Source organism: Scyliorhinus torazame, chromosome 12 (genome assembly GCF_047496885.1).
Source record: "Scyliorhinus torazame isolate Kashiwa2021f chromosome 12, sScyTor2.1, whole genome shotgun sequence".
In the NCBI taxonomy this organism is placed as follows: Eukaryota; Metazoa; Chordata; class Chondrichthyes; order Carcharhiniformes; family Scyliorhinidae; genus Scyliorhinus; species Scyliorhinus torazame.
Genome location: NC_092718.1, coordinates 16,923,618 through 16,939,214, shown reverse-complemented (window position 1 = coordinate 16,939,214; position 15,597 = coordinate 16,923,618). Strand labels below are relative to the sequence as shown.

The 15,597-nt window shown below is 49.4% G+C and overlaps 1 protein-coding gene across 1 annotated transcript in view; it reads left to right on the top strand.

The window, feature by feature from the left end:
* Nucleotides 1-15,597, top strand: part of itga11a (integrin, alpha 11a) — a 231,784-nt gene that overhangs the window by 197,799 nt on the left and 18,388 nt on the right. Inside the window, exons 23-25 of the mRNA XM_072470475.1 lie at nucleotides 6,479-6,568; nucleotides 7,414-7,504; nucleotides 13,908-14,021. Coding sequence (XP_072326576.1) covers nucleotides 6,479-6,568; nucleotides 7,414-7,504; nucleotides 13,908-14,021 — 295 coding nt within the window. The remainder of the gene's footprint in view (nucleotides 1-6,478; nucleotides 6,569-7,413; nucleotides 7,505-13,907; nucleotides 14,022-15,597) is intronic.

Genomic DNA, 15,597 nt, shown 5'->3' with positions numbered 1-15,597 from the left:
GACCTACTGACCACCAGGTGTCGTGCTCGTGCTTTTTATGTGGTTGGTGTTCTTGTCTGTGATTGGTTGTGGTGTTGTGTGCTCTGATTTGCCTGTTGGTGTGTCCATCATGATGTGTGTGTTTGAATATCATGACATCCCCCCTTTTTACAAAGATATGTGCCTACGTGGTAATAAATATGATCGTGTCGTGAGTGCATCTAAGAGTGTGTGTGTGTCGTGTGCAGCATGTGCATATGACGGAACTATGTACATGGGGCGATGTCGGGTGCGTCACATGAACCAAGTTGTACCATAACATAACATAAATGCGAGCGAGAGAAGAAGGAAAAAAAAAACTTGAACAGTTGTCCAGTCAGACGACATCTGGAACGATAAACAACAACAGGTTATCATGTAAAATTGTGCAACTTGTTAAACATATGAACGGTATTATAAGTCCAGTCTAATGGGCTTGCGACGAGTTCGGGTTGATCGCCTCAAGGGTGGATCAAGAACCACCGGCTGCTGTGCAGGCATGGCCATGGGTGGCGATGGAAAGGGTGTGATGTGCGGCAGCTCCACAAAGTCATCCTCGGAAGCCTGTTGAGGATCTGGCGTGTGCGTACTGTGTGGCTGTGAGCGTGGAAGTCGGCGAAGGGCGCGCCGATTGCGGCGACGCACGGAACCATCCGGCATGCGAACCAGGAACGAGCGGGGAGCCACTTGTCGGAGGACTTCGGCCGGTGCTGACCAGCCACCATACGGTTGATGGACGCGTACTTTGTCTCCGGAGGACAGGGGGGGCAGGTCCGTCGCTCGTGTGTCGTACCGACTTTTCTGGCGATCACGCTGCAGTTGCATGTTCCGAAGAACCGCCTCATGGTCTGTTGTTGGTGCCAGGATGGAAGGTACCGTCGTCCTGAGGGAGCGACCCATTAGTAGCTGCGCTGGCGAGAGACCCGTGGATAGCGGGGCCGATCGATAGGCCAGCAAGGCAAGGTTAAAGTCCGATCCGGCAGCAGCCGCCTTGCACAGGAGCCGCTTGGCGATGTGGACACCCTTTTCAGCCTTCCCGTTCGATTGTGGATGCAGAGGGCTGGATGTCACATGAGTGAAACCATATGCTGCGGCAAAGGACGACCATTCACGGCTGGCGAAACAGGGTCCATTGTCTGACATGACAGTCCTTGGAATGCCATAGCGAGCAAATGTTTCCTTGCAGGCCCCAATGACTGCGGACGACGTCAGATCATGGAGAGGCATGACTTCCGGGTAGTTTGAGAAGTAGTCTATAATAACGATGTAATCTCTGCCGAGCGCGTGAAATAGGTCAACACCCACCTTCGCCCAGGGGGACGTCACCATCTCGTGTGGTAGAAGTGTTTCCGGAGGTTGCGCCGGCTGAAACCTCTGACAGGTTGTGCAGTTGAGCACCATGTTGGCTATGTCTTCATTAATACCCGGCCAATATACCGCCTCCCGGGCCCTTCGTCTGCATTTTTCGACGCCCAAGTGGCCTTCGTGTAGTTGATGAAGAATCATCTGGCGCACGCTGTGCGGAATAACGATCCTGTGTGATTTCATAAGGACCCCGTCTATGTTGGTAAGATCATCTCGCACATTATAAAACTGGGGGCACTGCCCTTTGAGCCACCCTTCCGTCATGTGGCGCATCACTCGCTGCAGAAGGGGGTCAGTCGCCGTCTCTGCGCGTATGTGGGCCAGACTAGGATCATCAGCTGGCAGATTTGCTGCTGTCAGAGTTACGTGTGCCTCAATTTGACGCACGAACCCCTCCGCATCCGGTGGTGTGCTCACTGCTCGGGAAAGAGTGTCCGCCACGATGAGCTCCTTCCCCGGAGTGTAGATCAGTTCGAAATCGTACCTCCTGAGTTTAAGTAAGATGCGCTGGAGGCGAGGAGTCATGTCGTTCAGGTCTTTGTTAATGATGTTGACCAAGGGGCGGTGGTCAGTTTCGACCGTAAATCGTGGCAGGCCATACACATAGTCGTGGAACTTGTCCAGTCCAGTTAACAAGCCCAGGCATTCTTTTTCGATTTGCGCGTAGCGCTGTTCGGTAGGGGTCATGGCTCGTGAGGCATATGCAACCGGGGCCCATGACGACGTGCTGTCTTTTTGCAGGAGTACCGCTCCAATACCAGATTGGCTGGCGTCTGTTGAGATCTTTGTAGGGCGAGTCGTGTCAAAGAAGGCCAGCACTGGTGCCGTGACCAGTTTGTGCTTGAGCTCCTCCCATTCCCGCTGATGCGATTGGTGCCAGTTGAATTCTGTCGATTTTTTTACGAGATGGCGCATATTTGTTGTATGAGAAGCCAGGTTGGGAATGAACTTCCCAAGGAAGTTGACCATGCCCAGGAATCTTAAGACAGCCTTCTTGTCAGCCGGCCGTGGCATGGCTGTGATGGCGCTAACCTTGTCTGCATCGGGACGGACCCCTGACCTTGAGATGTGGTCCCCGAGGAATTTCAGCTCCGTCTGGCCGAAGGCACACTTCGCACGGTTGAGACGCAGGCCATTTTGTCGTATGCGGGTGAAGACACGTCGTAGACGATGCATGTGTTCCTGCGGAGTGGTGGACCAAATGATGATATCGTCCACATATACACGTACCCCTTCGATGCCTTCCATCATCTGCTCCATAATGCGGTGGAAAACTTCAGATGCTGAAATGATGCCGAATGGCATCCGGTTGTAGCAGAATCTGCCAAAAGGGGTGTTGAATGTGCATAGTCTTCGGCTGGCCGGGTCCAGTTGGATCTGCCAGAATCCTTTGGACGCATCCAATTTGGTGAATATTTTGGCTCGCGCCATCTCGCTGGTGAGGTCCTCTCGTTTCGGGATGGGATAGTGTTCCCGCATGATGTTGTTATTCAGATCTTTAGGATCTATACATATACGGAGCTCGCCAGAGGGCTTCTTTACACAGACCATGGAGCTGACCCATGGCGTGGGCTCCGTGACCCTGGATAGGACCCCTTGGTCCTGAAGAATCTGCAGTTGTGCCTTGAGGCGGTCTTTGAGTGGCGCAGGAACCCTGCGAGGTGCGTGAACGACAGGGATGGCGTCCGGTCTGAGTCGAATCTTGTACGTGTATGGCAATGTCCCCATGCCTTCAAAAACCTCCTGGTTGTGAGCAAGGAGGGAATGGAGATTTGCGTGGAACTCAGCATCCGGGAAGTCGGATATCTCATCTGGAGAGAGAGACATAATGCGCTGTACCAGGTGAAGGACCTTACACGCCTGTGCGCCCAGTAACGAGTCCTTTGATGAGCCGACAACTTCGAAGGGGAGTGTGGCCGTGTACATCTTGTGGGTCACCTGTAGCTGGCAAGATCCTATGGACGGGATGACGTTCCCGTTATAGTCAACCATCTTGAGCCGGGATGGTGTGATGGGTGGTTTGACCTTCATGGCCTGGACTGCAGAATATGCAATCAGGTTGGCGGATGCGCCGGTGTCCAGACGGAAGGCGACGCGCGATCGGTTGACCGTCAGGGTGGCACACCACTCATCGGCTGGATTGATGGCATTGACATCGATGACGGAAACGCGGAAGGCATCCTGGTCATCTGCATCACTTAACTGGAAGTCTTGATGCGTGGGCTGGACGGTCCTGACTTGTCTGCGAGATTGTCGAGGATGCGCCGGATCCATGGGTTGAGCCGAACGACAGTGGGCTGCGTAGTGGCCCATCTTGCCACATCTGAGGCACTGTCGGTTTTTTGCAGGACATTGCCCTTTTAAATGTAGAGCTCCACAATTGCCGCACGTCATGACGTCACGGCGTTCGTTGCGCCACTGCGCATGCGCAGTGCGATCTTGCGGTGGGCGCGCCTGCGCAGTGCGTCTCTCGTTGTGGCCGTTATTTTTGGCGCGCACCTGCGCGGGAGACCGCGAAAAGCGCGGGAAGCGGCCGCTGTCGTCCGGGCCGTGGGTCGGGAAGTAATCGACGGCCTGGATGCGTTCGACGTCGTGGGCGGCCTGGCTTGCCGATTCGACGGCTGGGGACCCCCTCCGTGCCAACTCGGACGCCTGAATTTGGGCAAAACGGCAGGTAGCATTTTCGTGGAGGACACAGGCTTCCACAGCAGACGCTAAGGTGAGGCTTTTTATTTTAAGAAGCTGCTGGCGTAGGCCACTAGAGGCAACGCCAAAAACAATCTGGTCCCTGATCATGGACTCTGTGATGGTGCCGTAACCGCAGGACTGCGCTAGAATCCGGAGGTGCGTCAAGAAGGGTTGAAAAAGCTCCTCCTTACCTTGCAGGCGTTGCTGAAAGAGGTATCTTTCAAAACTTTCATTTCCTTCAACTTGAAAGTGCTGGTCCAGCTTGAGGATGACCGTGTCATATTTGGATTGGTTTTCGCCTTCTTCGAACACCAGTGAGTTGAAGACGTTGGTGGCGTGCTGACCTGCGTAGAAGAGGAGCATTGCAATCTTCGTGTCATCCGAGGCACTCTGTTTTTCGGTGGCACGGATGTACAGGTCAAATCGCTGCCTGTAGAGCTTCCAATTGGTTCCTAGGTTCCCCGCGACTTGCATCGGCTGCGGTCCGTCGGTGTGGTCCATGTCCAGAATGGCAGGTTAGTAGGCAGGTATCGATCCACTCCTGTACCATGTGGTGTTGGGTGTTCTGACACACAGATGAGCCAACACGGTTGTATATGGTACAACGCTATTTTATTTAAACTTACTATGTACAGTTTTGTCTTTGCACTCTGCACGTGGGGGTTCCCTGCTTGTGATGTTTTAACAGCTCTTTCTTGTTTCTTTGTCCCCAGACCTACTGACCACCAGGTGTCGTGCTCGTGCTTTTTATGTGGTTGGTGTTCTTGTCTGTGATTGGTTGTGGTGTTGTGTGCTCTGATTTGCCTGTTGGTGTGTCCATCATGATGTGTGTGTTTGAATATCATGACAGAATCCATGGTGTTCCACGACGGGAAAATCGTTGCGAATCCCTCACCAATTCCGGTACCGGTGAGGGGCTAGCCCCAGCACCGCATGGAACACCCGCGGATCATGTGGAGAACGGCCGGAGAATCGACGGGTATCGGGCCGCGCATGCGCAGGACTGACGAGCTGCAGCCACGCACGCCTACGCCACCACCTGCCGCGCCGGGAGACGTGGCACCGGCCATGATGGACCGCGTACTCGCCCATCCTGACCCCACAGCTCACCCTCTGGCCACCCCCCCTCCACTCCCCCCAGCTCTAGCAGAAGCCCCCCTGCCAGTGGCACGGCTCCCGACCGTGTGTGGCGGCGCTGGACACTGTCTGCAGCCAGCACGCCAGGTTCCAGGCGGCTGGGACCAAACGTGGCCCGCGCCGTCGGGAACTCGGCCCATCGGGCGGCAGCATCGCGGGTGGACCTGCGCGCGCCGCGCGGCCCGATAATGCCGATTTGGAGGGGGCGGTGTATCGCAAACCGCCGTCAAACCGCCGCCTGCCCCAATTCCGGCGTCGGAAGCCATTCTCCCCCCGATGGCTGATCCCAATTTCAGCGTCGGGCAACGGAGAATCCTGCCCATAGTCTCCCGAACAGAGAGTTCGGTCATTATTTGATCATTATCACATTGCCGTTTATGGTGACATGCCAAATTGGCTTCAGCAATTCTTCAAAACAGGGACTGCACTTTGCTGGCAGTTATGTTCTCTTTCTCTAGCCTGGGGTAGGGGACTAAACCTGGATTTAATGTCGCTTCAGTGTGAAACATCAAGAGGCAGAGTTATCCCAGCTTCCCAATGGCATCTAAAAGGTCCGCGATCCTGGCTTTGACTTGACACAGCGGCACTGCCTCCACGCTGGGTGCTGCTGAAACTGGCCCAGAAAATGAAACTGCGACCCATCGTGGTGCAACACCTTGTGGCATCGCCAAGGGTGGCACTTGACCGGGGCCACCAGATGTGACTGCGGCCTCGACAAGGCCGCAGTAACAGGAGCCTGGGAGATACAAAAGGCAGGATGACACTCGAGGCCTGAACATGAGCTCCTCAGCACCAGTATTCTGGGAAGAAAGTCTGCCCCCCCCACAACTCACTCCTCTACCCCATCTGAAGAAATGTCCAGACACCTATCCCACATCACTCACACATCCTGCCGGAGAAAAAATGAGGACCTAAAGTCGAGCTGTGAAGTTGTTAAGTCAATGTTAAGGCGGGAGGGCTGCAGAAGGAGTGTTTGAAGTGATTGGTATCGATGTGTTGAAGGAGAAGCTGGACAATCATGACGGAGAAGGGAATAGAGGGTTCATAACATTAGATTTCCATGAGGGACCATTAAAGGAGGTTGGAACAAAGCATAGCCTGGATGGGCCGAATGGCCAGTTCTATGCCATTTGTCCTACGTAATCCGATGTAAAATGCCGAACAGGTCAGGCACCGGACCATGAGCTTGTGTTGGGTTTCATTGTGACAGAAATTAGACAGCTTGTCCACCGTTATCCAGCACATATTTATACATATTTATCTCATTCAGTGACAGTGAAGAAGGAGAAGAAACGCTTCATGACAACAGCTACCATCTGTACGTTCCTGTCGAATATGAAGCAGATCTCCTCCTCACAAGGTACAGGACAGGTCTCGCTTACTGTAACCTTTCTTCATTGTAAATACTCTGACATGACAGGTCAACTTGTCTAAATGAACACTCAATATGCCGGATAGCAGCAGCCAATTGCCTTGGACATGAGCTCTAGAATTGACTCTCTGCCCCTCCAACTCCGTCTCTGACCTTCCTAAGATTAACATTTTAGCCACTTTCCCTTCCTTGGCGTGATGTCCATTTTTCCCAATTGTGTTTCTGTGACGGACTTTGGTTTTTTTTCTGGCTCTACTTTAAGTGCAACTTGCTGTTGTTTTTATAAACTAAGGCAGGTGTATGATTTGCTTTAAAATATGGGATTATGCCTAATTTCTGTACACAAAAATTTACTTCCTGCAGTGACGTTGTGGCCACATAGAACATAAAACATACAGTGCAGAAGGAGGCCATTCGGCCCATCGAGTCTGCACCGGCCCACTTAAGCCTTCACTTCCACCCTATCCCCGTAACCCAATAACCCCTCCTAACCTTTTTGGTCAGTAAGGGCAATTTATCACGGCCAATCCACCTAACCTGGACGTCTTTGGACTGTGGGAGGAAACCGGAGCACCCGGAGGAAACCCACGCAGACACGGGGAGAACGTGCAGACTCCGCACAGGCAGTGACCCAACGGGGAATCGAACCTGGGACCCTGGCGCTGTGAAGCCACAGTGCTATCCACTTGTGCTACAGGCATTTCCTCAGACTTCAGATTATTAAATTATCCACCGATTTCTCAATTTCAGTTTGCCAAGCATGACGTGTGCTTCGTCCCCTATTTTGAGAAGTTTCAGCTAACACATTTAATGATTTGACTTTTTTGTGGCAGGGATTCCAGTCCTGACCGGTACGACTTGAAGTCATATGATGAGCTGGAGGTAAACGGAGATCTCGATCCTCCATTTAACTTCACATTTAAGGTAAGGTCCTTTCTCTTTATCCTTTTCTTTCTGCCTGATTTACACCTTGTGCTCCCCGAAGGTGCTGAATTTCGCTGGAATGTCGTTCCACTGTTGCCGTCAGTGACAGTCATCCAACTGTGCCACTGTGCACAGCCTCACAGTCACGTCAGATCTTGTGACAGGTATCCATCCATTCAGCTGTGGCTCACTGCGCAGCATGTTCGCCTCTAAGCTAGAGGTTAGAAGCCCAAAGATGTGCAGTTCAGGTGGGATTGGTCATGCTAAATTGCCCCTTAGTGTCCAAAAAGGTTACGTGGGGTTACTGGGTTACGGGTGGAGGCGTGGGCTGATGGAGGGTGCTCTTTCCAAGAGCCAGTGCAGACTCGATGAATGGCCTCCCTCTGCACTGTAGGGATTCTAGGATTTCATGATTGGTGTTCAAGCCTCACTACAGCTTGAATGCACCAAGCAAAGCAAAGAGATAAAAAAAAGCTCGGGATGTAGCATTATTGGTTAAAGAATCGTTTACAGCTGTGAGGTGGGAAGATATATTGAATAAAACATCAAATGAGGCCATGTGGGTTGAGATCAGTAATAAAAAGGGGGAACCCATTCTGCCAGGACTGCATGATAGACCCCCAAATAACAGAAGGGAGGTAGAGGAACAAATATGTTGATAGGTTTCAGTGTGCAAAAACAATAGGGCAATAATCATTGGGAACTTCAACTACCCTAATATCGATTGGGTATGTACAGGGATACAAGGGTCGCAAAACCCTTGATCTGCACTGTTCTTTGTTCTGTAGGGTTTTGGCCAAGTGTTATCATGATCGGTTCAGGCTCGGACGGCCAAAAAGCCTAATTCTGTGCCGTATTGTTGTTCTTTCTTCTTGTTCTGTTCTTTGCATTCAAGAGAAGCATTTTAGCCAGCATGCAACACGCCCAATGAGAAGGGGTGCAATTCTAGATTTAGTCTTGGAAAATGAATCCTGGCAAGTGGATGAAGTAGTAGTGGGGAACCTTTTTGGAGATAGTGACCATAATATATTTAGATTTAGCATCATTAAGGAAAAAGACAAAAGATAGAACAGGAGTAAAAGTTCTAAATTGGGAGAAGACAAATTTTACAGAGCTGAGAGATGAGCTGGGAAGAGTGCATAAGAACATAAAACAAAAGAACTAGGAGCAGGAGTAGGCCATCTGGCCCCTCGAGCCTGCTCCGCCACTCAATGAGATCATGGCTGATCTCTTTTGGACTCAGCTCCACTTTCCGGCCCGAACACAATAACCCTGAATCCCTTTATTCTTCAAAAACTATCTATTTTTATCTTAAAAACATTTAATGAAGGAGCCTCAACTGCTTCACTGGGCAAGGAATTCCATAGATTCACAACGCTTTGGGCGAAGAAGTTCCTCCTAAGCTCAGTCCTAAATCTACTTCCCCTTATTTTGAGGCTATGCCCCCTAGTTCTGCTTTCACCCGCCAGTGGAAACAAGCTGCCCGCATCTATCCTATCCTTTTCATAATTTTACATTTTTCTATAAGATCCCCCCCGCATTCTTCTAAATTCCAACGAGTACAGTCCCAGTCTACTCAACCTCTCCTCGTAATCCAACCCCTTCAACTCTGGGATTAACCTAGTGAATCTCCTCTGCACACCCTCCAGTGCCAGTACGTCCTTGTATTTGATCGCTAAAAACTCTCTCAAAGCAATGGGAGGCATTTAAAGGGGAAAGTTCTAAGTGTAGACATGGCTCTACAAAGAAGAAGGGCAGTACTGCCAAATCTAGAGCCCCTTGGTTATCCAGATGTGTACAAGGTAAAGCAGAAAAAGAAAGCTTATGGCAATCACAAAATACGTAATACTGTAAAATACTTAATACATGGAGAAGTATAGAAAGTGGTGGGGTGCAGTAAAAATGGAAATTAGGAAAGCAAAGTGAGGACACAAAAAAATATTGGCAGGGAAAATGGAAGAAAATCCTAAATAGTTTACCAATACATTAAGTGTAAGAGAATAATGAAGGGAAAGGTAGAGCCTATCAGAGATGTACATGGCAACTTGTGGGTTGATTCAGAAGATGTGGGCAGGGTTCTCAATGAGTACTTTGTCTCTGTCTTGACCAAGGAGAGGGATGATGCAGACACTCTGGTTAAAGAGCAGTGTGAAGTATTAGACACAATAAGCATACTGAGAGAGGGAGTACTGGAGGAACCGGCATCCTTGAAGGGTGGGTAAATCACCAGGGCCGCATGGATTGCATCCCAGGCTGTTGAAGGAAGCCAGGGAAGAAATAGCGGATGTTCTGAAGATCATTTTCCAATCCTCACTAGACACATGTGAGGTCCCAGAGGTTTGGAGGCCTGCAAACATTGTACCATTATTTAAAACGTGTGTGAGAGATAGGCCAGAAAACCATAGGCCAGTCAGTCTGACTTTGGCAAATTATTGCAAACAATTCTGAAAGATAGGGATAAATAATCACTTATTGAGACACAGATTGATCAAGGATAGCCAGTATGGTTTTGTTGGGGGAAGATCGTGTCTAAAAGGAAGTAACAAGGAAGATTGATGAGGATAGTCCAGTGGATGTTGTCCACTTGGGTTTCTGTAAGGTATTTGACAAGATCCCACATGGCAGATTGGTTAGAAAAGTAAGGTCTCCTGGGATACAGGGGAAGGTGGCTTCAAAATTAGCTCAGTGACAGGCAACAAAAGGTCATGGTCGATGAAAGTTTGTGCAAATTGAAAATAGTTTCCAGTGGGGGCTTTGGGGGTGGGGTGGGGGGGCAGTCTGTACTAGAGTCACCCAGCAGGTAGAGGTGGATCTAATCCTTCTAACATTTCCTGGGTAACCATTGTGCTAGCAGAATCTGAACCATCTGAAGTCTGATTCAATATCGAATGGTTCCAGGATCAGGATAATTTCCCCAGGGAAGTTGAAACCTCCCAGGCAATTCCCATTCAGCTCTTGCACAGGAAATTCCAGGGGGATTGCCCAGAGGATCTTCTGCGGCCCATTCGGGGGTATGACATGCCCACTCCCCCCCCCCCCCCCCAATCTCCGCCCCCCCCCCCCCCAATCTCTCCCCCCCCCCCCCCCCCCCCCCCCCCCCCCCCCCCCCCCCCCCCCCCACCCTGCATCCTCGGGGAACAGGAGATCTGGGCCAATAATGTCCTTTCATCCTTTCCTCCTCAATAAGTGAAAATAGTTGCTCTCTACCGCCCCCCTTCTGCTATTTTTTATATCTCGAAAACCTCAATCAAATCACCCTTTAACCATCTAAATGCTGGGGAATATAGCCCTAGTTTGTTTAATCTCCCCACGTAGCTTAACCCTCGGGAGTCCTGATAACATTCTTTTTTTTTTGTTTTATGTTTTTAATAAATTTAAAGTACCCTATTCATTTCTTCCAATTGAGGGGCAAGTTAGCGTGACCAATCCAGCTAGCCTACACATCTTTGGGTTGTGGGGGCGAAACACAGGGAGAATGTGCAAACTCCACGCAGACAATGACCCAGAGCCAGGATCGAACCTGGGACCTCGGTGCCGTGAGGCAGCAGTGCTGACCACTGTGCCACCGTGCTGCCCCAAGTCCCGGTAACATTCTGATATCGAGTTGATACTCACTCTCTCCAAGGTCAGCATATCCTTTCTGAGGTATCCAGAACTGCTCACAGTGACCCTGGGTGTGGTCTAACCAGGACTTAGCATAGCTGAAGCTTGACCTCTAGCCCCTTGTATTCTGGTGGTCAAGGTATAAAGACGAGCATTCCATGTCTGCAGGCACCTGCTACATCAACACACTATGTTGCGATACAATTTGCGTTACTATTCACAACGTGTGTTAATAATCTAAGGGCCTCTTTCTTCACACATTGCACTGCATCCTTGTATTTTCAGGGAATAGGATGGGAGGGTGGGGGGCAGGTGGTGCAGGGAGCCCCAGGAATAATCCGTGTCCAGATTTCAGGAATTCTAAGGCAACCTGTGTCTGCAGTAATGCTTTTCCCAAAGAAATAAATTCCAACCAGGATTCCCATGTGTTAATCCTGGCACAGAACCCTGAGCAACCTGGCAGGAAAGACGGTGTGGAGGAACCTGTATGGAATTTCCAACAATGCGTCCCTATCCAGGAATTCTACTCGAAGGAGCCAGAATGGAATTTCCGCACTGTATCCCAAGGAGCCTGTGTCTGGTGCTTTGATGGAAATATGAAAAAGGGGGACTTTAGGGACATGGTTGGATTCTGGAGTCTGAAGAATCCATCTGGTATTAACATGAGCAACTTTCATTCTATTTTAAGAATATGAAACTCTAAAAGTCAAATTGTATTTCTTAGTCATGTAATTAAGCATTTTGTTATAGAGTAAATAAGATAAAATAGGGGGCAGCTGGAGGCAATTGGAACATGAATGGTAATTAACAAATTCAAACCAGGTGTTGCCCCTAAACTCAAATTCTGCAAAGGTTGTACTTGGATAACCTGGGTCAGAATCTCGATCTACTGCCACGTTTGTCTACAACCCTCACTTGATTCCGCACCTATTGAAGTTCTGAATACATAGGCTTCCTTGGTGGTCGCTTAAAATAAAAGGACTTGCATTTCGTTAATACCTTTTCCAGGGCAGCACGATGGCGCAGTGGTTAGCACTGCTGCCTCAAGGCGCCGAGGACCCGGGTTCGGTCCCGGCCCCCAGGTCACTGTCCGTGTGGAGTTTGCACATTCTCCCCGTGTCTGTGTGGGTCTCACCCCCCACAATCCAAAGATACGCAGGTTAGGCGGATTGGCCACGCTAAATTGCCCCTTAATTGGGGGAAAAAAAAGAATTGGATACTATAAATTTATATTTTTTAAAAACTCCTTTCACAAGCTCGGGACATCCCAAAGGGTTGAGAGCTCAACAAAGTGCATTCAAAGTGGAGTCTCTGGGCGCTCAATTTAACGTGAAGAAAGCGTGTTTAGCGGGGGTGTTTCTTGGCACTGGCAGGAACGCCCTGCTGAGCCCGCACTTGCTTTCGTTGCCTGCACTGACGAGCTCAGCTCAGATCGCTAGATCTCGCGAGGCATTCCGAGCGTCGCAGGTCGCCCGAGAGGCCGCTCGCGAGATTTAACGGCCTCGTCATGCCACCGAGTCGTGCGCGGCGAGGCCATTCGATCGCGCCCACTGTTGCAGTGTAGGAAACACGGCAGCCAATTGAGCACAGCAAGCTCCCACAAACAGTAATATGGTAATGACCGGATCATCTGTTTTTTTGCGATGTTACTTAAGGATAAATATTGGTCAGGGATATCAGGAAGAATCCCCCTGCTCTTCTTCGAAATAGTCCCATGGGATGTTTGGCATCCACTTGAGAGAACAGATGGCCCTCTGTTTAAAACCTCAATCAAATGCCGGCACCTCGGACAGTGCAGCACTCCTCCAGTATTGCGCTGGACCGTCAGCCAAGGCGATATCTCTTTATTCATTCATAGTTCTTGACCGGTGAGGCCGGCACTTATTTCCCATCCCTAATCGCCCTGGAGATGGGATATTATGCTCAGGCATATTAAAAGGAGGAGAAAGCACATTATCACATCCTCAGGTGGTGCCAAAGCTTTTAATAACCATGTAGATTAATTATGGTGCAGAATGCGATCGTACGGCCCATTGAGTCCATGGGAAACGCATGGATAAGCGGCAATCTATAGTTTAAAAATACAAATCAATCTGTTTTCAGTATCAGCTATTCTGCAATTTGGTACCGTGAGATTATTCACACCAGGAGATAGAAAGTGATACATCCTCAAAGCACAGGTTCAATTGGAACTTGAACCCATAAACCTCCCAAAACCAATACAAGATTGTTGCAATATAAACCCAGCTGGAGTCTACCCTCAAAAATGCACTCATACTGGGCCTTACAGATTAGGGAGTCGCCCAGGGCCAATGCTCATTCTATCCAGGGATAGCTGATCTCAGCCTTGTTGCCACCAAAGGAGATAGACTTGTGTTATAACCTGCCTGCTTACCATTGGCTGGGGCCTAATGACAATCCCACAATCCTGTGGGAGTATGAGCTTCCCCAATGAGGGGGGCGGAGAAACCATTAGTAAACCCCATGTATAAATAAAACTGGCCAGTTTGGAACCAGCAGGAAGGAGTGTGCAGCAAGGGAAGTTGTTGTTGCATATATATGTTATTGTAAATAAATGTTATTACTTTGTATCCTTAAAACTCGTGCTGGATTCTTCGTGGCCCTTACAAAAACTTGGTACCATTACTCCAGATTAGGAGGGGGAAAATGGATTTAAGAGACAGGATGGCGTATTTTTGAATAAGTGAGAAGGTGGGTTTCGAAATGATAGACAGACGAGTTTATTGGCCACTTCCTGTTTCTAAAATCTCTCATGTTTTTAATCTCGGTTTAATTGCAGCTTCAGAATCTGGGGCCATTCACTGTTGTCCATTTGCTGGTCAAAGTGACCATTCCGACAAGGACCAAAGGTAACACCCTCCTCCTGGCCCTGACCAACAACTCCACCAGTCCGGTAAGTACCACGAGTAGAGGTGCTGAGGCCTGAGAGTGACAGCCCATCAATGAGAGGGGCCTGAATGGTGACACTCTCTCGACAAAAGGGGTTCCAACAATACCATTTCATCCATGCAAATGGGTACTGATGGTAACGCTCACTTTCAATGGTTGGGGCTTTAGGGACGAATAGGCTTCCTGATGGTGAGAATCACTCCATGAGAACAGTCCTGACAAGTATTGACCCCAAATAAGAAGGCCTGATGTATCCATACTGGTGCCACCTTCAAATAATGAGGCTGTTGCTGATGGTTAAACACCCTTTCCTAGGAGAGAGATCCCGATAGTGATACTCTCTTCTATAAACATTATTCTGATGATGTAATCCTCCTTTAAGTTGATGTGTTTTACATTTTATCTGCCAACGTCCTGCATAAAAATTCACCATTCTTACATGTTGATAATGTTAATGCTTTGTTTTTATTTTTCTTGCCTATTCTTTACCTTAGTTTCCTGAAGGGATTGATTCACTTCCTCGGAGAACAATAGCCTTTCAACAACTGGGGCCTCACAGTCTCACAATCCAGTCCTCGACTGATGCCCAGGTACCCAACTGAGTCATCAGTGAGCGACTAGGAGGAAGAGGAGACTTGGTGATAATCCACTCCCTAAACTGATGGTTTCAACTGGGCGAAACTGGGTGCCTTTTTCACCTCTGTGTTCCCACCTTGCCCAGAATGACACGCTGTAATGGTTGTGTGAGAACCAGGTTGGCGCATTCTCAAAAAAATGCAAAATACTGTGGACGCTGGAAATTTGAAATGAAAACAGAAAATGCTGGATAAACCCAGCAGGGCTGGCAAAATCTGTGGAACAAGAAACACAGTTAACGTTTCGAGTCCATATGACCCTCCTACAGAACGTCATTCTCAACCCGGTTGATGAGGGGCATTAGCCAATGGTTTAAAAACTGCCCAGGACCTTTCCTACGAGACAAAGGTGACCCAGCTCCTGTTTCTGACAGCAGTTTGGTTTCAGGAAGTTCCTATAATTGTGGCATTCTGTTTCTGAAGGAATTAAAGCACAAACAGGCCATTCGGCCCATCAGATCTTCTACTCCACTAACTAAACCCCTCCCATTTTACTATACCTGGTCCTAACCTATTCCTTCCTCTCTTCTGTATTTATCCAGCTTCCCCTTTGTGGTAGTCTGTGTTAGGAGGATTACGGTACCTGATAATGCCGGAATACCATTGGTGGAGAATGTACTTGTTCCCATTGGTTAAGCTTGTATGTTAGCTCCGCCCTGCAAGGCGGGGTATAAGAGCCCGTGCCGCCCCAGCAGCTTTCTTCTGTACCTGCGCTGCTGGGGGAAACATCAAGCGTATTAAACCCTTCAATTGTCTCCAACCTCGCTTCTGGAGTTATTGATCGTGCATCACCCTTCATCTGTACTCACTTTCCTCAGCCTTCTGTGACTCAATCTCTGGTCTCCACTTCCTGATCGCCTCCGTCTTAGTGTATCTCTTCCTGCTATTAAAACATCTGGTGGGACGGTAGCACAGTGGTTAGCACAGTTGCTTCACAGCCTATGA